Source organism: Falco punctatus (assembly GCF_963210335.1).
Source record: "Falco punctatus genome assembly, chromosome: 4".
Taxonomy (NCBI): domain Eukaryota; kingdom Metazoa; phylum Chordata; class Aves; order Falconiformes; family Falconidae; genus Falco; species Falco punctatus.
Window position 1 is genome coordinate 59572772 of NC_137583.1, and position 25542 is coordinate 59598313.

Genomic DNA, 25542 nt, shown 5'->3' on the forward strand with positions numbered 1-25542 from the left:
CTGCAACCTGCTAACTAGTATAATAAAGTCTCAAGCCGTACAGAGATTAACACAGATATAGATTATTTCAATATTACACCTTCTGAAGTGTATTTAAAGGAGAAAAAAAGTGTACTTTTCTCTCCATTAAGAAAACGATACCTATGCAATGCACTATGAAGTTCTTTAGGGTGGGATTCATCTCATCTATTTTCTGTGTTATAAAAGATACATACAACTAAACTCGTTTGCTAAAGTGTTAAGAGATGCGCTCTCTGCAAGAGTCTTTAAGTCAGATTTCAGAGATCCTCCCCCTCCATTGACAGTAAAGGGAGAACAGACTTTCCAGGTCTACACGTTTGAACAATTTGAGTCATTTGCACAACTACTCATCAGCCAGCAGTTAACTCCCACGGCAGTTCTTCCTTCTTTGTTTTTGAAAGTTAAAGCATAAAATCATGCCATCAACTTCTGACCTTAAGTTTCCACATTAAAATCTTCTTCCTAATCTACCTCATAATGAAGAGGAAACTATTACGGAGAGCTGAATAGCAGCTAAGAAAAAGCACCTAACTTTGCTGTTACAAGTAAATAGCATTTGGGAAAAAGCACCATTCCCTCCCGCCCCGTACCACTTTTTTAACCTCCGATCCACCTAACACCATCTTGAGTCAAAGTATAACATTCTCATTTACTACATTTTGTCATCTTACCAAAATCACGCTGATAGGAATTTTACCATTCTCGTTACCAACACCTAGCCTCTCATCACTTACAACTGCAACATCAAACAGGAGTAAATCGGGATAGCCGAGGAACCCAGAGCCAGCAGTAACAGGCAACAGGCACAGTGCTGACCTCCACGGGACTTCATTTATCTTGAAATTTTACTACCACTGTGTTCTTACAGCTTCAGTTTGTTACTTGCTTAAGCACTTTGTGGAACTGAGGCATGGGAAGAAAGGCAACAGATGCAGTGGTCAAGTATCAGGTGGATTCAGATTTTAAGCCGTAGCACAAGAGAGAGATTCATAATTTCTCTGTAGAAAGCTTTGCATGGGACAGGAAGAAACCACATCAAGTTACGCCAGGAGAGGTTTAGATTAGATATTTAGGAAAAAAAAATTTCACTGCAAGGGTGGTCACGTGTTGGAACAGGCTGCTCAAGGAGGTGGTGAATCACCATCCCTGGAGGTGTTTAAAAAAATACTTTGATGCGGTGCTTAGGGACATGGTTTAGTGACTGGCTTGGCAGTCCTGGGTCAACGGTTGGACTTGATGAGCTCAATGGTCTTTTCCAACCTAAATGATCCCATAAGCTAAGAATAGCAGCTTACCTCAGTTTTGTAAAAGCTTCCCTGTGAAACGGTACTGCATAAAAATACAAAATCCTTGGGGATACAAAGTGTGATAAGCTACTGTTTATTCTTTCATCTTGCATTTTGAATTGTTCTGTGATTGGTTCACCAGGTAGTATAATGTATTTGATGCCGTACAGACAAATGATTATCTGCACTCCCCCACCAAAGTTCAATGGCTTGCTGATCAGAGAATAAATGCTTTCAGGACGGCCTTTTCATCTACTAGAATCTAAACTGACAAAAAATGGTAAAGTCACATTATTAGAACTGTGTGTGTACTAGGAAATACAACTGAATATAGAATTGGGAAATTGTTTTTTAATATTTATTTAGTAAAACTCACTATACAAACAAAAGTTATCACAACAGCGTAATAATGCAGGATTATAGTTTCTCCTTCCTTCGAGCTGCTTCTTTGTTTCAGTAAAAACATGTATATACATTTACAATGATTTCCCTTTAAAGCACTGGGATTTCATATATTAAAACATACCTGGTAAAATAAGCTTAAAATAATTTTACATTGCTTGGAAAAAGATTTGAGTAATTTACTCTTACCAGAGTGCGATTGTTGCACAGTATTCAAAAAAATGAACCACCACTAAAATATAGAGTAAAACATTTAAAAGTACATTTATTTAAAATGTGGGCAAAATATCAATATAAAAGAAAATAGAGTATAAGAAATAAAAATAAAGTACAAAACATTTTCATCTTCAACATCCATAATTTAATAGATAGCAAGCCCTTTTATTTTTACATCCAAATTACACGTTTGGCTGAAGTACCGTCATTTACGTTAAAATGTTTAAAAACGGGCTAATCATGATACCTGAAGTGGGCTCTTTTAAAATGGTAGTATAATACAAAACATAGTAAATTATGTTTCAGCATAATAAAATTACACATCCTAAAAAAGATGCAGCTTATTTATGCTTTCCTGCTTTACACTGCTCATCATCCCTAGGAAAACAGCTGGAAAACAGCATCCACAGGAAGTTTTAGTTGCTTTGTACAATGGCTGAACAGCTAGATTTAATGCTCCAAGGATTCCGAAGCAGTAAGGCATTTTACTATCCATCAAGTAAATTTATATGTATGCTTGTTAAGAAAGAAGAACTTCAAGAAGTGACTGCAAAATAGAAATTATATAAAAAGCATGCATAAAGACACAGAACCCTTACTGGTCCCTTCACTTCATTTATCAAACAAGGTTTATAATCTTCTTCAGCAAAAAGGGATTTTCCTCACCTGCAAGTAAATCCTGAGAAGTATTATCCTTAGTGACAAGTGCTTTTTTCCTGTTGCTTAATACTCTACTACTATTACTTTTTGACAACCCTGACTCCCCCCTCCCCTGAAGTATTTCCTATCAAAAAGTAATCCCACTCTGAATTTAAGCTAGGTTTCTACGTGTTAAACTAGCCTCCTATCAAGTAAACATTACACATCCCAAAAAACCTAAATATCAGTTCCTAGTTAAGAAAAACTTCTAGCAAACCACACTTCCCTTAGCAGCAGACAGCCTTCACACAAAAAGGATATGATTCATAATCCAGTGTTTGAGTAAGTACTCCAGTCAGGACAAACTCAGCATTGTGGACATCTGGAAATATCGAAAACATGCACACAGTTTACACCCTACAAAGACATTCCTTCTCATTCTGTATGCACGTCAGGAGGGGCCATTCTGTACCCTCCTGCTCTTCACACAAAGGCATATGGGAGTATTGCCCCACCGCTATCAGGGCCCTATTATTAGCCATCACACACTTCACATCGCAAATACTCGGCTTCCTCGTGCATACCTTTGTTAACTTTTCACCTTAGCTGTTTTTACTTCAGTGTAAAACCCCAAATCTTTAAGTAACTTGATGAATACTGAGACAGTAATCCTGCCTCATGCAGGACTGAAGCCCCAAGTTCAAGCCTACCCTTCCAGAGATTTATGGTGACCTGGCTATAAAATACCTCTATCAGAAATACCTAGCAATCAGCTGGCTCAGATTTCTCCATGGTTTGCAGAATAGACCATATATTTCTCTATCGTTATTTGAAAGCTTCAAAAGATGTCTGTACTTGTAAAATAATAAGTAAAAAAATTTATCAGAATAACCACTACACTATACAAATTACATTGATAGTTTATACATACCTATGCCTCTTGCAAAATATTCTCGACATAAATGAAGGTCGTTTTCACAGGAAATCAAGATTATCTCCGGCAAACTCTAAATGAAAGAAACGAATTCTAAGCTCAGAACAACACAGAAAGATATTACCAGTAAATTTTAAAAATCAACACTCTACACACTTTATTCTGCTTATGCTCCATGAGTTTTCGAAAAGAAGGTTGTTTAGATAATACTTTTCCTCCAGCGCATTCCACAATAGCTTTCATGGTGGAAAGACTAGGACAAATTCCAGGTGTAATGTAAAAATATTTTCCCTACAAGACAAAAAAAAGAATATAAGAAAAAACGTTAGTTAACTGATTTCTGCAACGTGTTAAGTTTTATTATCACATAACTCTTCTCCGCATATTCAACCATGAGGCAGGCTTTGTAAGATGGTATTAGGTATCACAGCTTATGGCAACAAATTTACCAGCTTGTGAGTTGTCCATAATTACCACTGATGTCTTCTCTGGAGGGGAAAACCCACAATTTAGGTAACTTTGAATATCTTAGGTGTGCCTATTCAACACCTGTAAAATAACAACCAGGAAACCTTCAAATGCCCACTGGTTAAACTAGCATTAAAACAAAAAACCAAACAAAACAAAAATAAAATAAAACCACTCCAAAAAATAAAAAAGGTAACTGCAGGTTGGCAAGACATATAAAAGCAACAATGCTCCTTGCTGCTTCAAGCACAGGGATGTCTCTAAGTGTTGCAGAAGAACTTTCAGCTTTTAATTAAGAGACAGTTTATTACTTCCTGATAAAAATTATCCTACTACTTGACTGAGCCTGATACAGGTGATCAGATCACAAAGTAGATAATCTTTGTTTACCAGCTAGAAATAAAAAAAACACCTGCTATTTAGACTGCAAAATGGAGTGAAATGTAGTATTTAGACTTAATAAATTGAGACATCAATTCTTATTCATTACAGGCTGTAAAAATACCCTTTTTAGGTGGTTTGCCTCAATAAACAGTCTCAAATTCAGTTAGGCTTAAGAATCTCAAGCAACTTGGATCTTCAGATACCTCTCTGCAATATAATGTGATTTTAACCAGAGGCATAAAAACCATCTTGCACCATCCTAGCAAACAGCCTGGTGGTAAGCACAGTCTTCAAGGAGAATCAAACTGGAACTCCCTGAGGCTGAAGGGCAAACTCACCCTCAGACTTCCATTCTTACGGACATGTGTTCTGACTACCAAGCTAGTGTAACAAAGAAAAGAGAAGAAAAACACAAAACCCATATCCCTTCTGTACATGGCTTTTTGCAAGCAACAGAGCTATGTTCTAGATTTTGTAAGGGAACAAACACTGTCAAGTATACTGAGCACGTTTTGTTCACATCTACAGAAATCCACTCCCTCCCTCAGAGGGCTTAGATCCACCCCAATGATGCTTAGACAGGAAACAGGCATCCAGTAAAAAATAAAATTTTTAACAAATGCTTCACACTATATACTGGTCATTGCCCTCAGCTATAAACCTGTGGTCCCAATTCTGAAAAAAATGAGGCAGAAAAGCTTCAAGTACTTAAATGTCATTTTAAACTGCATACCTTGAACAGTGGAGCTACTTGTGCTCTCTTCAGAGACTCCTCTAAACTGAAGCAGAAAAGTACCTCGGCTTCAGCATCTCTGAGCACAAAGTTCTGCTCATCTGAAAAAGAAAGACTGACAATGTAACACGCAGCAGACAAAAACATCCACCTACCCCAGGATGTAATCTGATCAGAAAATGGTGGTGGTAGGGTGACTCTAAACCTACCAATTTTAACATGATTATAATACCCCTTTTTTTAGGCTTCTTACAGTGATGACCCACAATTACTTGAAGAATAAAACTGCACGTGTATTTCATACTTGTATACCTAACGATAGCCACTGTCTTATAAAGTCCCTTTTTCTAACTTATTGGAGGAACTTGCAAATTTTTATTTGTTAATTCTCTGCAGGTAAAGGAGCAGAAGGATTAAGCTGAAGTTCAAACCCCTGTGACAACCTATGGAAACCCAGAAAGTGTCTTCAATTCCTCATGCTGCTTTAACAGAGCAAGCTTTTCATCTGTTTCCCATGTCCTCTTATTCAACTGATTGTTCATTTTTTATTAGGGATAGAGTTTCAGTTTTAACTTTATCGTTTCACTAAAAGCTGTCAAACATATTGCTAAAACAGACTTAATTCAAAACACCCAAGTCAAAGAAGAAAATATTCTACATGGAGAACAAATTGATCTTTCAAAGGACAATTCCAACAATCTGCAAGAGATGGTGTTAAGAGTCTTCTGTAAGAAATCCAGTAAGACAGTTTTTCTAAACAATTGCCATATTTTCCATCATTGTACTAGGTATGAAAGTGAAGGCAGACCATTAGCTACAAATCAACTAAATTTCAGTAGACAAGTGAAGTACTTCACGTACTAGATCAAAACAGCCATCCTTCTAAATCCCCAGACTTTCTTTATCTTCTAATAGCTTTCAAATGGATTGATTTCTCAGTTCACTGATGCTGAACCAAGGAAGTTGCCTTCTTGAGATTTATAAAAATGTTTGCTGGGTTATTGGTTAATTATTTGCAGATTTAAGTCTCTATGACGGTTAGGCAGCAACATTATATAATGGCGCCTTACAAACAAGTCATAAAAAGCATAGAACAATCATAAAAGAAATAAACGGCCTTTAAGAAGACTTAAATAAAATAATGCAACCATAAGTAAAAATCTACAAATGGCTACACAAGAAAGAAATACAATGCTTAACAACATCCAAGTACTTAAATCACTCTAAAGCAAACTTTTAAAATACATTTTTACTTCATTTCAGGAAAAGAAACTGTATTAAATCAAATGAAAACTAAATGAAACAAAATGTTCTCTTGAAAGAGAATTTTAAAAAAAAACAAAAAACAAAAACACAAAACTTCCCCATAATTTAGTCTTATGACAGCCTTATTTAACCATACTAACATAATCCTCTAACTGAAGTGGAATACATACTAGCTGCTAATGTAATTGTTTAAAAACTCTGTGCATAATTCTTCAAGAGCTGTGACAAACTTGCAGAAGAATTAATAACTCCGCTTTCAAAAACTGAACTGTTTAGAAAACTGGCAAGAAACGCTGAAGTCAGAAGTCAACACAACAAAGTATATTTAAATATGCTTGTCATGAACCTGAAGGGGTTTTTTTACTATATAAATTGATACTAGCTTAACTTACCGACAAACTTCTGGCATTTGAAACACTCTTCTAACCACTCCGGAGTTACGATGTGCTTGACTACCGAAATTGCTGTCAGGAATTTGACAGTTCGCGTCACTTTACTGGCAATTAGGTGGGTACATTTCTGGGCAGATTCTGCTACTTCACCTCCAAGGATATACAGTTTCTGAAAGTTGTAGAAAACACACATCAGAATGGAATAGTCCTTTAAAAATTGGATGAAAAGAATGAAGAACCATAACATCACCATAAAATAAAACTAAGTTCCTAATAAAACAGTAAACATAGGAGATTTCTGTATTACAGTCATTTCTTTACTAATAAAGCTGATTAATCTTGACAGAATTTACAGCCACCGTGACGAAATTTACAGCCACCACAAAGGCATTTCCAGACATATATTTCATCTGGCAAGACTGAAAGCTACATTCTGCTTCTGCAGTTTTTCAGGTTTGGGTTGTGGTTTTTTAAGAAAGAAAATAACTGTTAAGATACAAATTAAAACCTTTTTTAAGTGAAACATTCTATTAAATTTGAATAAGCAGAAAATGTAGTAATTCTTTTCTGTGGAAGGTGTGGTATACACTGTAGCTACAGTAAACTCAATTTCTTTATTTTGCTAGTCTTTTCTTTGAAGAGAAAAGCACCTCATGAAAAACATGTATTCTTTTCATACACTAGCTCCACATGTATTTTTGATGATACTGAGTAATCCCTTTCTCCTGGTTTAAACTACAACCCCAAACTAACTCATCACAGCTGCTATCTTGTCAGTTAAGATCCAAGTCATTATCCGAAGGGATCAGTAACACAACTGATCAACAGGTGAGGCATATCAAACTACCACAGATGTTTAGAGATAAGAGTGTTTCCTCTCATAAAACTTTAAAGAAGAAAAAAATATTTGGACAGCTTTATTAGTATCTATGCATCATGAATTTCTGATTTTCTATGACAAGTATTTCATACAAATAAATTAACAAAACACCAATATCTTTAAGTATAAATATTTAAGATACTAGGGTGATTTTATTACATCAGTCATCAGGAGTCACCCAAGCAAGAAGGCCTACTAGGTATATTAGAACCCTGAAAATCTCTGGCATCCCTCTGCACTCTACTGCTCTGATAATAAGGAACAAGTAGGATAGAGAGGGACAATGTTTTAAGCTTTTTTTTACAGTGCTGGCTTACTTTGATGGTTTGCATAAAGACAATACACAAAAGTATTATGCAATGACACCAAACCTCTCTAGTAATTTATTTCCTTCAGGGCATGTATAAACACATAGTACACTTACACACCTACGAAAGGCAAAGGCTGTTATTTCCATAGTTAACGCACGTTCACCTCAAACACTGTGTATCCTATGAATGCAGACCTTGCAAGATTTCCTTTCTGATGTTCAAAGAAAATTTTGGGCATACAGGAAAAAAAACAAAAAAGACTACCCCTCCATCTCAAGAAGATGAGAAGTAGCTAGAAACCTAAATTTGAAAGGTCTTGATGGTATCTTAGTTGCCAAGTTTAGATGGAACTTCACAAGCCTCAAGGCTGAAGTTCATTTTTTGTATTTGTGAGCCATAGCTGTTACCAAAACAGATTCTCCATATAATTAACACAGTGCCAACTCGACAGAAAATGAGGAATTGAGGCTGGAATTTTACGGGATCTACTAAAAAATATTTTATGCTCCAAAATATTTACTATGAAGTTTCAAATGCAAACACTGCAGGGGGAAAAAGCCTCCAAAGCCCAACTACTTTAGAAACAACTATAGGTATAATAAAGGTATTAGATACTTTTGAGCACACCAAAGTGATGCATATTTCTAAGAAATGTAGTGGACTCAAACTAGGCTTCACTTTTCACTACTGGAGCAGGCATCAGTAGCAGCATCTTTCCATGCACTACTGAGGTCAGCAGTTAAAAAACCCTCTGCTTCAAACCTCAGCCAAAAAGTGAAAAATAACATAAATGAAAAGTTCTGTTGGAAAAAACATTTAGTCATTATTATGGTTCGAAGAATTTTTGGATTTTTATGCCATTAAAAGAAGGTTAAAAATTAAGAGTGAAGTTTTGGGGCAATTTTATTCGGGAACAAAACAAAATCTCTATGGGAACTTATTATCTCACATCTGCCATAAGCTTTGCCACCAGTTTTCTTTGAAGCGTTTGGCATTAGACATAACAACTACACTAGAAGAATCTTGGCTCTTATCCACTACAACCATCACTACTTTTCTGACCTAAACTTGGTCATGCCGTTTGCTGATTTAAAACCAAATGTAGAAGGTTTCTTAATTTTCAAAACAACCACATGGAAAGGAAAACCAAGTAGCACAGAAGTATAAAGTTAACTAAAGCAGAACAGTTACCACATAAAGCTCCTTTCATGTAAATCTACACTCTAGCCCCAGCCCCAGTAAGTATACATTTGTATCCACTAGATGTCTGCTAATCAAGCCTTAGCTAGCAAAAATTCAACATGAAGAAAAAAAGTTGTCAGGTGTTTCAGTGTAGTTCACAAGACAAAAGGATGAAAGTCACCTTAATGTACTGCTGAACTTGCATAGGCTCAAATCCTGTGAAGAGCACCACTGGCGTCAGTTCTGGGGTGAGTTTTTTAGTAGGTGGTGGTAGGTCTTCAATCCTAGGAAATACATGAAATACAGCAGGATGTGAAGTTTGGGGCCAGAGTATTATTATGTCAAAACTAGACCAGCACACTCTTGCTACTTCTACCAATGGAAGCACTCAGATGAACAAGAATTAGGCAGGATCAATCTTCTGAAGAAAAAAATTACTGTGTTGAGAAGAGGACATATTCTCCCATTTCTCTTCTCTCCCAATTCTCTTACTACTTCACTCTAGTTATTATTTTATTCTTGCCAGTTGAGTAGCTGGTAATATGCAAAAAACATTGATAGCTATTTCAATTAGCAGGGCTCAGGATGGAACCAGACTGATGACCAGCTGACACTTATGTGGAAAAGTAAATTAAGGACTACTAGCACCGATTGCTTGCTATTCTTACCTTGCTCTTTTAGAAGATGGCTGAAGACTGGATTCATTTTGCTTTGGTTTCAAAGGCAATCTCACACCCTGAAATTAAACCATCTACATGTTTATATTTGAATTGAGCAGGGAAACCAACTTCTATTCTGAAAGAGAAAAACTATACAACAATATTCTGAGAACATATTAAAGAGAATCAAACACAAACCAAAAAGACATGTTACTGAACATGTACTGGTGCACCTGTTGCTTACACAACTGACTTGAGCGAAGCTTGAGCAGTAACTAAAGCTTCTCCACAAAGTATGTAACCATTTAAGTGTACACCAAATAAAACAGTGTGGGACTTTTTTTTTTTCCTTTAAAGATGATAAATCATCAATAGAAAACCCAAAGAATTAAATGACTGAAAAACCTGTCCATTTATTAAATACATGAAGACTACTACTCTTCTCGGTGTTTAAATATCAACAGAAAATACTGGCACCTGCATTCTAAACATTCAGGTTCCCCAACTACATAAACAGAAGCTCCAGTGTATGCTCAGGTACTCCCTGGTCAGACTCTCCTGCCTCCCCAGCCATGACAGCATTTGCCCAGGGGTACAGAAGTGGAGCTTTTAGGTTCTCCTTGGCCTGGGAAAGTTGAAACCACAGCTCTCAAGTCGCAGGAGTGTGTGACTTCTATTCCTTTTTAACCTTCAAATCTACACCTGCAATTTAATGAGGAATGCTACAGGCAAATGACCAGAAAGACAGGCAGCATATTCCAGCCTTGCGGCGAGGGTGGCCCTTTGGGAGGAACAGGCCGCAGGGGTTTGTTCCCTACGCTCAGGAACATGCGTTTTTATGCTAGACAGTCACTAGTAGGAGCATCTGGAAAGAAAAGTGCACACACTCGCTTTTTGATAGACATTTCAACTATGCAAATGGAAAAGGTAGATTGCATCAACACCACCTGACAGCCAGCTGTCCTTAAGAGGACCCCATACTTTAAATCCCCAGACAAACAGAAAAGCCTACTGTGAAAGCAGTGAAGTACTGGTCTGAAACTCCTACACGCCCTGCATTTTCTATTACCAAATCATATTCTTCATATGTGGGCATCCTGCAGGGAGCTGGACAAGATTATGCCCAGAAGTCTCTTTTGATCTAAGTTACAAGATTCTCACATCACATGGCCACGAAGGGTACCCACAGAGTAAATACAGAAAGGGAGGTGCTAAATTAGGCTTCTGATCCCTAAGTTCCCTCCCATTTCCTACAGAACACAGGACATGGACCACCACCTGCTCTGGTGAAATCACACGAAGGCGGCACATGCCCCATTTTAAGATGAGCTCAACTGCAGTATGGATGCAAAGGGTGGTGGTAACAAGTCCAAAACTGAGTTGGTTAAAAAATATTTAAAGTAATAATAGTGCATACTGATTCTCCTCAAGGATTTTTTTATTTTGCCACTAGTAGAATCCATCCTTCTCCAGGAAAACATGAAGTACACAAATTTTTAAAAGCATTTAATTTTCTAAAGCTGGTTTCCTACAGGTCCACAAACAACTCCACACGGGTCTATAAGAAGAAGGAAATTTCAAACTTCTGGCCAGGGATACAGGAGTGGCTATTTCTAAAGCTGAAAGGTATTAAAAATAGTGCTTAGATCCCATTTTAAAGTATTAGTGCAAACTAAGTTAAGACAGTTACTAAGCTCCTCTATTCTGAAGAGTATACAAAACGACTGAGGTAAGTGATCCAGAACACAAAAGGTGTGGCAAAACATTTTTGTGCAATGTAAAATGTTACCTGACAGTCACCTGTTGTACAAATGAACTGAAAGCTTAGTAGCTTAAACTGGGATTTACCTACGTCAAGACAGACACTGTGAAAACAGTTACCAAGTATAAATCTGAAAACAGGAGATACAAATATTTTTTTTGTACATTACAGTACAAAAACTGAAACAGTTTTCTGCATGTTCAGAACAAAGAAACAGTTCAGAAGACGTTGCATTTTCCACCTCACTTCTTACATCTGGCTCCTGTTTTGCATGTTTCATAAAATACATTACAAAAATTGAATGTTTTCTGTCTTTTTTAAGGTACATTCTTCTTTGTTCACTTACACTGCTGTTATTTCCAAGGCTATCACCTACACTTTCTAAAGCATGAAATATTTTTAAATTACAAAATATATGGATTATATGCCCATGGTTTTAGTTCTTAGAATATTTCAAGAGATTTTATAAAGTAGTTCCACCCTTAATTTACATTGTCTATCCTATTCAAAATTTAGCCAATAGTCTATCAAAATTCTTACTGATTTTGGGTGTTCTGCCTTAAAAACCCTTATGTGGCCTGATTTTCAGATAGGTACTGACTCAAATACTAAGCCCTTTCTAAAGGTCTGATGTAAAAATTAAGGAATAACTAGCCCAAAATGTCTCAAAAGTAACTTAATTTTGTACATCGCACTCCAGTTTCTTAGTTCTGCAAAACCTTATTCCTCAGATTTCTCAAAATAAAATAGATACAGAAATAAAATAAAACATTAGTAGGAAGTACAGCCAGGAGGTTCGGTATGGGTCTGTGTAAGCCCCCCTGTCATGTTGCTCACACTAAAAACACTAAAGAGCAATTTTACAAAACCAGCTGTATATATACAATAATTCCACATACCATTAGAAGTTCTGGTGATACCTTTAATGGGACTCTCCAAGCATCTAGGAATTTAAGAACAAAACAAAAATTAAACCATTGCAGTGTTATTTATAACAGAAAAACACATGCTTTTATTAAGCAGGTGCATATACGCATGCTAGAGAACACAGGGTTTTGTGACTGAAACTTACCCAGAAGGTTTAGAACTAGATGTTGACTAGGAGAAAGCGGATCCTGAAGACTGAATACCGTATACCGACTGTGCTGTATCTGCCGTAAAGCTTCAAAATTTCCTAGCAGTATGTCACAGAGCCATTGCGCATTTACACATGGTATTCTCCACTCTTTAGCTTTCTCATACTTCAAGCCACTGGGTCTTATTGTTCAGAAATGAAGAAAAATAAAATTACATTCTGATAAAATAGGTAAAATTGCAATTTCTAATAATAAACCTAAAATACCAGTATTTCTTTGTTGGCCTACTATCTGTTTTAACTGTGACAGAGTAGATACTCTGAAAAAATACTTTTGTTCTAGGTGCCAGAACAAGTCAGTCAGGGTAGAATTTCTGCCCCAAACGGAATCCAATTAGACCTGGATTTAACTTAGTTTTCCCATGTCAAACTTTAACAATTATTAAAAAGAAAGGTATTTTATTTATAGATTATGTAACTAACAGTCAGCATCGCTTACAAAATATTTTAAAATAGTAAAATTTTTTTTTTGCCTGGGTCCAGAAGGCCAAATTCATTGCGTAACAGTATGCACTAACTTAGTTCAAGGAACAACATCACTAAGTTCTGCTATCTAATTGCAGAATTTATTAAAATTAACATTCTTATAACGAGGTGAAACTAGCACCTCACGGTAAGGAAAACACTAACTGGCAATAGGCTACAAGAACATGAATACTGCAGAAATAAACCACTTACTCTTTACAGATGAGAACGGTATTGCTGCGACAGAGATAGCCTGTGTATTTGGCACCTGCTAGGTAGGCCATCAGTTTGAGGTCATCTCTGTCACTATCAACAAATCCTGTCACAGAGATTATCTACAGATAGAAAGAGGCAGTTACAAATAACAGAACATCAACAGTTACTTACAAAATGCTCCTGTTGAAAATATTTTACCATTACTAATCGTTTTACATTACAATGAAATACAGAGTACCGTAACTATGGCATATAGGCACTTAATTAAAACATGGCTTGTGGGATACATGAAGTACAATCTAAAACTAATTTGTTTATACATAAAAAATTGAGGTTTCTAGCACTAGTTCTGCAGGAATAATCATCTTCATTCTGATGGTCAGCTTTTCTCATTTACAAAGACTATTATGAAATAGCTCACACCTAATTTTCTTCTCGTACATCTCACCTCTTTCTCCTGCTGCTGTTTATATTCAGGGAGACACAGAAATGCTCACACTTACTTTGCCCTTCTCTGCTTTTAAAAATCTTTATAATGCTCTGCTCTACTCTGCCATGAAGCCAAATAAACCATGCCAGCCGATTATCGGTAGTGAACTGTAATTCCACTTCTTCCATTCTTATCCTTAGTTTTGCCAGGTTGCCACTCTCTCTTTTTATTTAGGAAAAAGCAACAGCAATTCTGTTGTTGATAATAAGCTACATTTATTATGTTACATATTACATTTACTACCAACCCCTGTGCTCACAGGCATATTTTTGTATTCTATTTTCCCAAACCTGTATTTCTTTTTATGTCTTTTAGAACAGGCTAGCAGCAAGGCCATCATCCTGTATGTCTGTATTCAGCAAAAAGAAACGCGATGCGAGACATACTTTGGCATCTTGTTTCATATTGCACAGTCTTATTTCAAGATGCATCTGATTCAACTCTGCACGTTTCCCTTTCCACCCCACAAAATTCAGCTTGCCCAGTGCTCCTCACTGCATGGGCTGCTTGTAACTGCAACCTCCTATTCTCTGATTAACAATATGAGCTTCCTTTTTTTATATTTGCTGGGTATTGAACCAGAAAAAGAAACCCCTCAAAAAATCCCCTCAAAACATTGGGTTATGGTAAAGGAAGCAGAGACTGTTAGATGTGCTGTTAGTAAAAAAACGACACAGCTTGGATTCCTGCCGTCTTGCTATGTACAACTCATAGAAACTGAGATGCAAACATTACAAGAGGCTCATTCCCAAACAAGGTGTTACTCCTCAGCACTCAGAACTCAGTAAAAAGCACCCATAATCACCCAGCAGCATGCACCACATCAACACGGGACCTTAAGATTAACAGCAGCTTTTCTTCCAAGACAAAAGAAATGCCTATTATGCTTCGAGTAACCACTTTCTAGCTACATTTTAATGTTGCTCTTGTAAGGAAACAAGCATTCTTTAGAAGTAAGCTTTTTCATCTTACATGTTGAGAGCATGGCTTTCCTCCTGGTGGAAATGCCACTGGAAAATGAAGGGCTCGATGAGGTGGTACCATTTTCTTCTTCTTCAAGATTGAGTTGAGCCAATGTGCTGTAATGCATCTCTTCCTTTCTCTTAAAGCCTATGAATACAGGCATAAAAACAGCTTTTAAAAAGCAAAATACATCTTCATTTTATTTTAAACTTTTTCTACAACACAAAGCTTCAATTTTAATAATTTTTCTCTTTCTTTTCAGTATCCTCCTTCTCACAGCATCTTTCTCAGTGCTCTCTGGAATAAATCCATGACATGCATTATGAAAATTTGTTATACCATAAACCACAAATCATAAAAAAGCACATCATGAAAGACTGTCATTTTATACTTGCAATCTAACCATTAAGTACATACTGAAAAGCCCTACCTTTCCAGTAATGAAAGCATGCATGAATAGACGATACTGGTTTGCATACCTGAGCATACATGTTACTGACTTGGCTTTCACAAAGAAGATGTGTACATCTGCTTGTTAGAGTAGGGTCCACTGTCCCACCATGTGCTTGTATGATCTGATAAAGACAACAAACCCACAACTTCTAATATATGCAACGATTTTTAAATTACCCTAAGAAATAAACAGTCTGAAATGAAAGTCTACTCTTTAGGACACTGCCACCATCAGCACCATTTCACTGAAGAGTTACCCCCCCAAAAAAAGGTTTGTTATCTACCTTAAGAACATTTTGGAAAAGAATTAAAAAAAAAAAAAAAAAAAAAAAGAGAAAACAAAATTAAATATGCACCTTCTCACTGAGCTACCAAAAAAATAATCTATATTTTAGAATCAATTAAAAAACCAAATAAATATATATAAACAAAAATAACCCTTCTCACGTTTTTTATTGTTGCAGTATAACTATTAAACAATTCTTCATGAACTATTCAATTCTATCTCAGCAATAAACACAAGTGCTGTTAAAAATGTCAACAGCTTACTTGATTATGCAAAATTGTAGGGAAAATTCAACTATAAAATCCATCAGAAGTTTCTGAAGAACATCAAAGTCCTCTCATTTAGGAAAGGATACAATCAGATTTTTCTGAAAAATAGAAGTTGGCAAAAAATAGAAACACTCTATTCTTCCATCTTATTCACTCAGGTGGATACCTCACAGGCTATTAAATGCCAAAATTATATGCAAAAAAAGAGTCTTTTTATACAATCAAGTTAAAGATAGATAGCAATGCTATATTACATTTGCTGTACTACAGCTGCCTGATTAAAAGCATAATAGTTGGGAAATAGTTAAGGCTATAACTTATTTAGCTAATGTTCTCACTAAAGACCTAATTGAACCAGGCTGCAGATCTAAAGCGTTTTTATTACTTTTTCTGGTCAGCTGCAGTTGAATCATGTTTTTTAGGTTGTAACACACATTACACAAAAGGATGCCTAAAGAAAAGCAAATAGTGCTGAAATACTTCCAAAGATTTCTTCTAGAATTTAGTTACTATGACATTACATTATCATAGCTGTTTAAAAAATACAGCAGAATCTTACCCGTTTCCAGGTTGCTAACAGCTGTTTGTCAGACATCTGTTCTGGGTAATCAGCAATTGCAAAGACACAGCCCAGTAGGAAATAGTCTTCTGGAACTGGAATAGTTTGGCACATAAAAGAACAAAAAATTAAATACTTACAAGTCTGAAGAGTTCATCTCAGAACATATTTGCTACACTAACCTTTTCTATTACCACATTATAAACGTTATTCAATTTTCAAGTAAATCTTGGAAAAAGTAGGATCCAAAATTTCAAAGCTGACAGCCCACATCTAAAGGCACAGTTCAGCCCAGGATGGTTTTGTTCTGGGTGGTTTTCATCCTGGGGAAGGGGGGCTAAAGGGGCACCAAAAGGAAAACTAACAACTATTTTATACAGATCAGCAATTAATAGTCAAAACAATAAAAAGCTTTCAGTTCTACTAGCACGGACAGAATTCAAAGGTATGACAGCTTTCTATCTGATACTGAATCCTCATTAATGTACTAGTACTACCATTATTTAAGCTGTCTTTCCAGTTGCTATGCTGTTTGAAAGCTTCCCCATTCCCCTCTTCCAAAGTTAAAAAAACCCTTATGGTATGCATAGACTATCACTGTTCTCACAGTATAATTTATATGCTAGGGGCAAAAAGTATATATTTGAAAAGAGAATGTTCTCAGTGCTCTCATGCTTTTCAGATTTCTGGATCATCCTTGGTTATAATTGAAATCTGTTTGTCTAAAAATTAGTAAAAGAGGTCCGGCGCCATGAATGACATTTCTAAGTCTTACAATCCCATACTTACATACAAAGTAAACAGAGCATTACTTTTTTTATATTCTAAACCACATTATATCATGTCATTAGCCACTTTTTTCCAGAATCAGAAGGCAGTAATTACTAACTCTCCGCTGCTGGATCGTGTCCAAAAAGCGGCTGCTGTTGCAGTTGTTGCTGTTGCTGCTGGTGGTGTTGTGGCTGCTGGGCTGCAACTTGATGCTGTAGTGTTTGAGATGTCTGAGTTAAGTGCTGTGTTGCCTGATTCTGCATTTGTTGTTGCTGATGCTGTTGGTGTAATCGCTGCAAGTGCTGCTGCTGCATTTGCTGCTGCTGCATTTGCTGCTGCTGATGTTGCAGCTGTTGTTGCAGATTCTGTTGCTGTAGCTGCTGCAACTGTTGCTGCTGTAGCTGCTGCTGCTGCAGCTGATGAAGTTGCTGTTGCAAAGCATGCTGCTGTTGGAACTGGAGCTGTTGCTGAGGTCGATGTAGCTGCTGTTGAGCATGTAACTGCTGCTGGGGAAACTGAAGCTGCTGCTGTGTGAACTGGTGCTGCTGATGAACTTGCTGTTGCTGTTGCGAAAACTGATGAGGCTGTTGCTGTTGGAAAGACTGCTGGGAAATCTGGGGCTGTTGCTGCTGCTGCTGTTGTAGCTGCATAAGTTGTTGAGGTTGAAGGTGTAAAAGAGGATGGTGCTGTTGCTGCTGTGCTTGATGTGACTGCTGTAATAAATGTGTCTCTGGTGTTAGTTTCACTTGACTAAACAGCACCACATTTGGATGTCCCTGTTGGCTATGATTTACTTGTTGTTCTAAACTTTTTGTAGGTGCTGAAAGTGATTGTAATATCTAGAAAACAAAGATTAGTTTTGTGACCTTTTTGTTGTCATTCAGTTTTTAAAATATTAAAGAACTACTGGGCAAATACAGTTTTCAAAAGAAGAGAACCCTATGCTTAAATATATTGTGAGCTAAACAAAAATCTTTAAATTACTAGCAAAATGAAAAGTGGACTGACACGCAGAAATGCATGGAGCTACAGATGGCTCCTAATATAAGGCAATGCATGTTTTAGCAAAATTTAAGATTAAAACCCACCCTTGTATTACTGATGATACCTCCAATAGCATTATGACTATTAACACTATAGTAATAATGACATTGATCAACTCAATCAACTGTAAATATGTATTTTACAATTCTGATGGCCTGTTACATTAAATTTAGTTCCATAGCCTTAATTAACTTAAAAACTGCTAATAAAGTCTCTACTAATTAGTGCTGTTTGAAACATGGGAACCTAGCCAACCCATACTTAGTAATAATAGATTTTAGGTTTATACAGAATGCTGAAGTAACATGGAGTTTAATTCATTTTTAGGTATGTAACTCACAGTTAAGGGAAGAATCATTTCACGCTAAGGAGACACAAGTTAGCAAGTGTGTTTTTAAAGCATCAGAAAAGGGAAAATTAGGCAATCTCCTGATAATCAGCATGAGCTCTACATATTTATTAGAACATTTTAATATCAACTACCTATTAAAAATTGGAAGGAGCAATAGGAAACTAGACTCGCCACTCAAAGTCTTTTAAACATGAAGTCAGCTTTAGTGAATTCTGCAAAGCTTGTTTCCTTCACCCACACCATTTCATCACATACAGTGTGAACTTCAGTGATGCATGTGGGCGAGAGAGAGGAATCAAAGCACACCACTAAAACACTAAGCCAATTAACTGTATCCTCTCAATGAGCTGTCCATCTACTCTTCATCAGAGGTGGCTCAAGTATTTTTTACAATGCACTTCAAAACATCCCAGAATTTTGATGTTGGTACAGCATACATGTACAACCACATTTATGAATGCATTACCCATCACTAATGTCTAGACAGCACCACAGTATAACTTCAATAACTAAAAATAACACACAAAAAGAGTGTTTCTGATGCTCAGTATGAGATCTTCCTGCTGCTCTGCACAAGAAGCCCCAAAAGTCAAAATTACAGAAGCTTCAGGACACATATTTCAAAATAAAGGAATAAAACTTTCAAAAGTATCCAAGACTATATTCAGAAAGTAACTTTCTATCTGCAAAATTCCTTATTACAGATCTTGCCATTCAGCAGAAATCTGAGGTTTGAATTAAACATGAACTTCCCAAGACTGCGCACCAAGGCATGGAATCCACCCAAGACTGGTACCCAAGCAGGATACAAAGCACAATTAAGACTAGCCAGAAGGAAGTTAGAAGGAAAAAGGTAGAATTGGTATTCCTCCCTCTAGGAAGCAGATTCACAGCTCTTAAGACGCAAAGCTTTTCTCCTCATGCTGGAGCTAGAATGGCAACATACAGCAGCCTGATGTGGTACTTAAGAACACTCCTTGCAGACCATAGTCGTGTCCCTAGTCTAACAGACTTTGGGAGAACAAAGTCTAGCCAAAGCACGATACCATCAACTGCCCTGGGGCTCTATAAATATTACTTACAGAAAAATACTTCCACAGAGGTGCCACTAAAGAGTATTTGATAGTACAATGACTGGGTTGTAGAAGATGTGGTGTTCAGACATGAAAGCATCAGCCAATTTTCCAGGCACTGGCCAACTGCCCAGGATGCTGATGGTTCTCCTCAGTCCTGACCCAAAAGTCTCAGTCCTTAAAACAATTCAAGGCACTGAGAAGAGGAATCTAAGATTCAGTTTTAAAATGAAGCCTGTATTTCCATTTCATATTCAGAACCCATATGGAAACAAAGAATATTTCTGAGTGACTCCACCTTTTGTGTTTAAGTACTAGCTGTAAGCTTCTAGATTATTCAGGCACCTTTGAAAGTTTTACCATCAGATGAGCATCCAAATAAATGCACCAGTGCAATTACTTAAGTAAAGATATGTCTAACATTTACCAGAACCTACTTTTCTCATGTTCCCTTCCCATGAACATCTAAGAATTTCAATGCTGCAAGTTATTTCAGTGCATGCTCACTCACTTTTTTTCTTCCAAAAATAAATTCAATACAAAAGCTGCAAGTATTTCAACTATACGAGCAGCATAAGAACTTATGTATTAGAACTACCGCATCATAATCCTGACTATACCATATAACAACTTAATGATGCCCAGCAGAACACAGTATAGAGCTGAACCTGCTATGAGAACGATCAATTTCAGTTATATGTGTTTATAGGACAAATAATCCCTTGCACTGAATGAAAAGCTTGAATGGTATGAAATCAGGTTTTCTGAGCTAGCCAAGTAATACTAAATTGAAGAACTATTTTTTCTTTTTGCTCTTACCGAGAAATCAGTATTGAAACTAAAGCACACTATAGTTGAACACAGCTCTACACTTCCACACATTTTTTCCAAATGCGTTCTTACTTCCATGAACCTGCTAGGAATTAAGTTACTTATTATGGGGAGGTTACTAATTTGGCCACAACTTCTACGTAATACGGGGAACTTTTAATCCTCTATACATTTAAAGAACAGTAACAGGAAACTGAAGTTCCTGGATGTGATAGTTCCTAAGAAAAAGTCCAATATCATATAAATTAAAAATCCAACACTTACATGTGCTACATTTGATGGTCTATTAATCTGCTGAATATCAGCACTATTAGTAATATTCCTTAATGTCCGCACGGCTGGACTCCACGTAGCCATCATTTCCTGTCGATCAGAACTTTGGGCACCTTGTACTGAAGCCATTAGATTGCCTCTCATATCTGGAGGCAAAATATTACCTGGCACTGGTGGGACATTGGCACATAAATTAATTAACCCAGAGTCTTTCCCTTGAGGCAACCTACGCTTTGCTGTAGATGCCTGTGGGACTTCAGCTGGTGTCCAATTCAAATTCCTTTCTTGCTTTTCTGGAGAGGAATCTGAAGAATCATCAAACATCAGTTCCCCTTTTGCCTTATCAGCAGTAGTAGATTTCGGTGAAAAAACTTGATCACCCAAAGGTGATCCTTCTCGAGAAGATGCAGGGCTTGATAATTTTTCATCAGTACTAGCTTCATTTTGAGAATCTTGTTCCTCGTTTTCTGCTTCTTCCTCCTCTTCCTCCTCCTCCTCTTCTTCCTCCTCGTATATAATTAAACGAGGATGATAAGGAGTCTCTTCTTTTCTAGTCTTATCAGCTATAGAATCTAGTACCCAGTCTGGTGTCACAATTTTAATGCTGTCCCGTTTACAAGCACATTCATATTTTTCCTGGAGAGAAACAGGAGGGGAGGGGGGGAAGAATAAGTTTTATTTCAAGACAAAAAAATCCCAAATAATGTTTTTGAGGGCAGGGCCAGAGCATGGAGAGGCAGACCAAAAGAGGCTGTCCAATAAGAAAAAGTGATCTCTCCCAGAACCAACAGGATAATCCACACTACTGTGTGAAACCACAAGTTCCAAGAGATTGTAACAAAAACCTCCATATTTACAATATAAAGGACTCAGAAGGCACAACTGCAGAAGATTAAGTCTTCACTTGCAAAAAAACCACTGCTCAAATTCTTCTCAAACCAAATCACCAAAGGTTTCAAAATCATGACATTTGGTTCTGAAAAAGCCTTCAGAACTCCAGCAATTAGGAACACCACAGTCAATACTAAGAAGCAGCTGATTTTTAGGTGGACATTACTGTGAGTCTAAATACAGTGTATACTTAGATTTTCTCCACTAAAAAAAAATATGGATAAATAACCACCAAAAAAACCAAACAACAAAAAACCCAAAACACCACCGTGAAAAATCACTTAGGGAAAACCTCAGAATTTCACAATAGAGACAAGTATTTACAAGGTGATCGCTGGGGTATTTCCCATGTGCCTTCTCAGAAGCTGCAAACTGTAATGTTGCCCTCAACTGGAAAACGACACTTCCATCCAAATATTGGCTAAATCTATTTCAGTGAGAGCTTACAATGACAACAAAGTATAAAACTTTATCCCTCTCTCCTTCCTTATAATTTCATCATTTCAAGATATATACAAATAGTAAAACTTTACTGCTTCCTTTCTTATGAAATAGAAATAAGACACAGTCAGTGCTCTATTGATACAAGCATCCTTTTGATGGAAGCCCCTCACAAATATCGAGACAGTGGGGGGAAAAAAAAAAAAAAGAAAACTTTCTTCAGAAGATTTGAAACTAATTTCAGGATCTCATATTTAAAAGTGATTGAACTGGGATTTTCTTTGTATGTCAAACAATAAAAATTAACAACCAGCACATTCACAGGAAATTAATTTAATTTAATGATTCTCTAGAGTTATTTCCTACGATGAAACTGTCATTCATACACAATAAAGAGATTACAGATGAAACCAAGTTTATTTGCAGATATGAGTTTTCATTCTTTCTTTGTGGTGAGAATTATTAAGAATCTTGTTTTATCATCTTGTGTCTAGTCAAAGCAAGCATTTCAATTTTCCTAGTGTCAAAACTGTTCTCATTACAAACGGCTGCAGATTCCCTTGTAGTAGTATGTCAGAGCAACAGGACTAGAAGCATTTTAAAGTAATCATCCTATAAAACTGTTCCCATTCAAAGATTATGTAAATTTAAACAAGATACTTATTTTATTGCACAGATATGAAATGCTAATGGGGGGGGGGGGGTCAGTTTCTTGACTGGCAAGCTCAAGACAACATCCTTGAGTCTAAAAAGCTTACAATTTAAGGCAACACTTCTTAAACATGTATTACTGCCTCTTAAAAACACCATTTTAGGTAGCAAAGCTCTTTGTCCAAACACTACATTTTGCTGTGATGGAGGAGACAACTAGGATGCTGTTTGGTAAACCTTTTAACTCCTCCATAGAATAAAGACCATGCACTTAAAAAAAAAAAACAGCCAAAACCAAAACACCCACATCCCCTTCCAAAAAAAACCTCTGCAAAGATTCCTAAGAGTTTTAAATGTAACAGGGAAGAAAAAGCAAGCATTTCCAATGTCCATACCTTCTCTTCCAATGCCAGCCCATGTTTTATTGTAAAGTACTTTCCTATGTATTGCACACACAATACATAAAATAAATACAATAAACAGTTTATTGTCATCCTACTAGCCACGTTTTCCCCTCAGTATTAAGAGAGTTTACACTAACTCCAAAATATGAAAAGCATTATTGGTGGGACAATAATATACTCTATTTGTATAAAGCAACATCAGAAACTTGACAAAGTTTTACAGATTTATCTAAGGAGGTAGCACATAGAACCTGATCTTAAGAGTTACTCACATTCTAACTAAACTGTGTGACTCCTCACACTGATTTGAAACTTTAAAAAATGGTAATGGAAATGTGCTCATGTTATTAAAGGACAAAAAATAAAACACAAAAAACAAAACAAAAGCTTGCTCTGTCCACCACGTTAACTAAAAGCATCCAAGCAATCATTTTTAAGTGAGCTTCTATTTGTTTTCAGTTATTTTCAGTCTCTGAACAAACATGCTACATCAATTATAAATGTATTTCTTTTTCAGGAGGAGTACCTGAACACTTCCTGAAGTTCCAGTGAACTATTACAACCGAAACATTACCAGCATTACAGTAGAGAAGGGTATTCTGATGTGCTTAATGCTGCCTTTAGCCAGTTACCTGGCCTGATTCAGTTTCCCCGTTTGCATGAAGACAGCAACATTCGACTTCCTACATGGGAGTAGGAAGTCAAGCGATGACACTATTTGATACCCTTGAGAGTAGAGAGGCTTTACAGAAAGATGGGGACAGACTACAGAGAGCTGGACAATCACCAACCGTATTAAATTTAACAACAGCAAGTGCCACATTCTGCACCTGGGACAGTGTAACCCTAGTTACACATACAAACTGGAGGACGAGAGACTGAAGAGCAGCCCTGTTGGAAAGAGATACGGGGGTTTGGGTGAACAGTCAGTCAGATACAATTCAACAGTGTGCCCTGGCAGCCAAAAGGGACAACCAAGCCAAAAGGGGTGAATCAAGCAGAGCATAGCTAGCCACCCGAGGAAGGTGATTGCTGCACTTTACACTGCACTGGTGTGGCTGCACCTCGAGTACTATGCGCAGTTCTGGGCAACTCAGTTTATAGGAGGAGGAGATCAAACTATTAGTGTGTCCAGAGGAGGCCAACCAAGATGGTGAAAGGTCTTGGCTTGTAAGGAGCAGCTGAGATCACTTTGTTTGTTCAGCTTGGAGAAGAGAAGGCTGAGGGGTGACCTCCTCACACTCTACAGCTTCCTCAAGGGGGGTAGTGAAGGGGGAGCTGCTGCTGATCCTCTCTCTGGCAACCAGCGATAGGATTTGAAGAAATGGAATGAAGCTGCATCAGGGGAAGTTCAGATGAGACATTAGGAAAAGCTTCTTCACCAAGAGGGTGGCTGGTCACTGGAACGGGCTCCCCAGGGAAGTGCTCATGGCACCAAGTCTGTCAGAGTTCAAGGGGCGTCTGGACAAGAGTTCAAGGGGTGTCTCAAGTCATATGGTTTAGCTTTAGGGAGTTCTGCCAGGAGCGAGGAGTTGGATGAGATGATCCTTATGGTTCCCTTCCAACTTGAGATAGTCTATGATGCTATGATGGGAGTGATTTGAACTACGACTACTTTATCAGCAATTGGACAGCAACACTGTGTACTGTTTATCCTACCATCTAAGAGGAATGAGCTGAGCGATTTTGAGACTTCTCTGTTCTTTAAAAAAAAAAAAAAACAATCAAAAAAAACCCCAACCCTGTTCCTCCTTCTGCACTCTTTAGCTCTTTCTCCCTCAAAACATCGAAGAGCATTTTATCTATTTTTCAATGTTGTCCTTTGTTTTTCTTCACTGATTCTGTATCTACAGATTTACAAACCACAACCACTAGCTATTAGGACATGTCAAAATTAGGTTAAGACAAACAAAATAAAGAATAACATGCTTTATTCAATCAGAAATACAAATACCGATATGAAACTGGACATCTTTTGAATTAATCAGGCTTAAAGCGATGCAGAAAATAAATACAGACTGAATAGCTGCAATGCATAATTGTGTTGAATTTAGCTGTTCAGGACTAATGAACAGTTCTAAGAATCCTAACTTCAGGGAGACGGAAAATTTTTGATTATTCAAAAGCAAATGAGAGCTACAACAAGGAGAATTGTACATGTAATAAACTCTTACCCCCTTTGGCTCAGGCACAATCAAATGAGTACACTTATTATTGAGGCTCAGCTGGCAATTCCCTCCATAAAAAGTAATCAAAGCCCACAGCGTACTTCGGTCTTCAGATAAAACCTAAAAGGAAGGTAATAAGCCCTTTAGTTCTATGCAACCAGCTGCCTTCTGCTTGAAGAATTTTAGTACAATCCATGACATGCTATTTACAAGTCTGACTGCTGTATTACCTATCAGTTTTAAATACCAAATTAGCATGAAAGTTACAAAGA

General features: G+C 37.0%; 1 protein-coding gene across 3 annotated transcripts in view; it reads right to left on the bottom strand.

The window, feature by feature from the left end:
- Positions 1–1949: 1949 nt before the first annotated feature.
- Positions 1950–25542, bottom strand: part of PAXIP1 (PAX interacting protein 1) — a 40202-nt gene continuing 16609 nt past the window's right edge. Inside the window, exons 5-21 of one of the 3 annotated variants that reach the window (XM_080383695.1) lie at positions 25277–25390; positions 20707–21351; positions 17261–17855; positions 16372–16466; positions 15284–15379; positions 14814–14951; positions 13349–13470; positions 12608–12792; positions 12435–12478; positions 9783–9850; positions 9296–9398; positions 6742–6910; positions 5084–5184; positions 3655–3789; positions 3496–3571; positions 2882–2946; positions 1950–2432 (exon numbers count right to left, since the gene is read on the bottom strand). In XM_080383695.1, the coding sequence (XP_080239821.1) occupies positions 2421–2432; positions 2882–2946; positions 3496–3571; positions 3655–3789; positions 5084–5184; positions 6742–6910; positions 9296–9398; positions 9783–9850; positions 12435–12478; positions 12608–12792; positions 13349–13470; positions 14814–14951; positions 15284–15379; positions 16372–16466; positions 17261–17855; positions 20707–21351; positions 25277–25390 (2763 nt within the window). In that variant the 3' untranslated portion in view covers positions 1950–2420. Of the gene's footprint in view, positions 2947–3495; positions 3572–3654; positions 3790–5083; positions 5185–6741; positions 6911–9295; positions 9399–9782; positions 9851–12434; positions 12479–12607; positions 12793–13348; positions 13471–14813; positions 14952–15283; positions 15380–16371; positions 16467–17260; positions 17982–20706; positions 21352–25276; positions 25391–25542 lie in introns of all 3 variants that reach the window. The other 2 variants (XM_080383694.1, XM_080383693.1) reach the window with 2 other exon arrangements.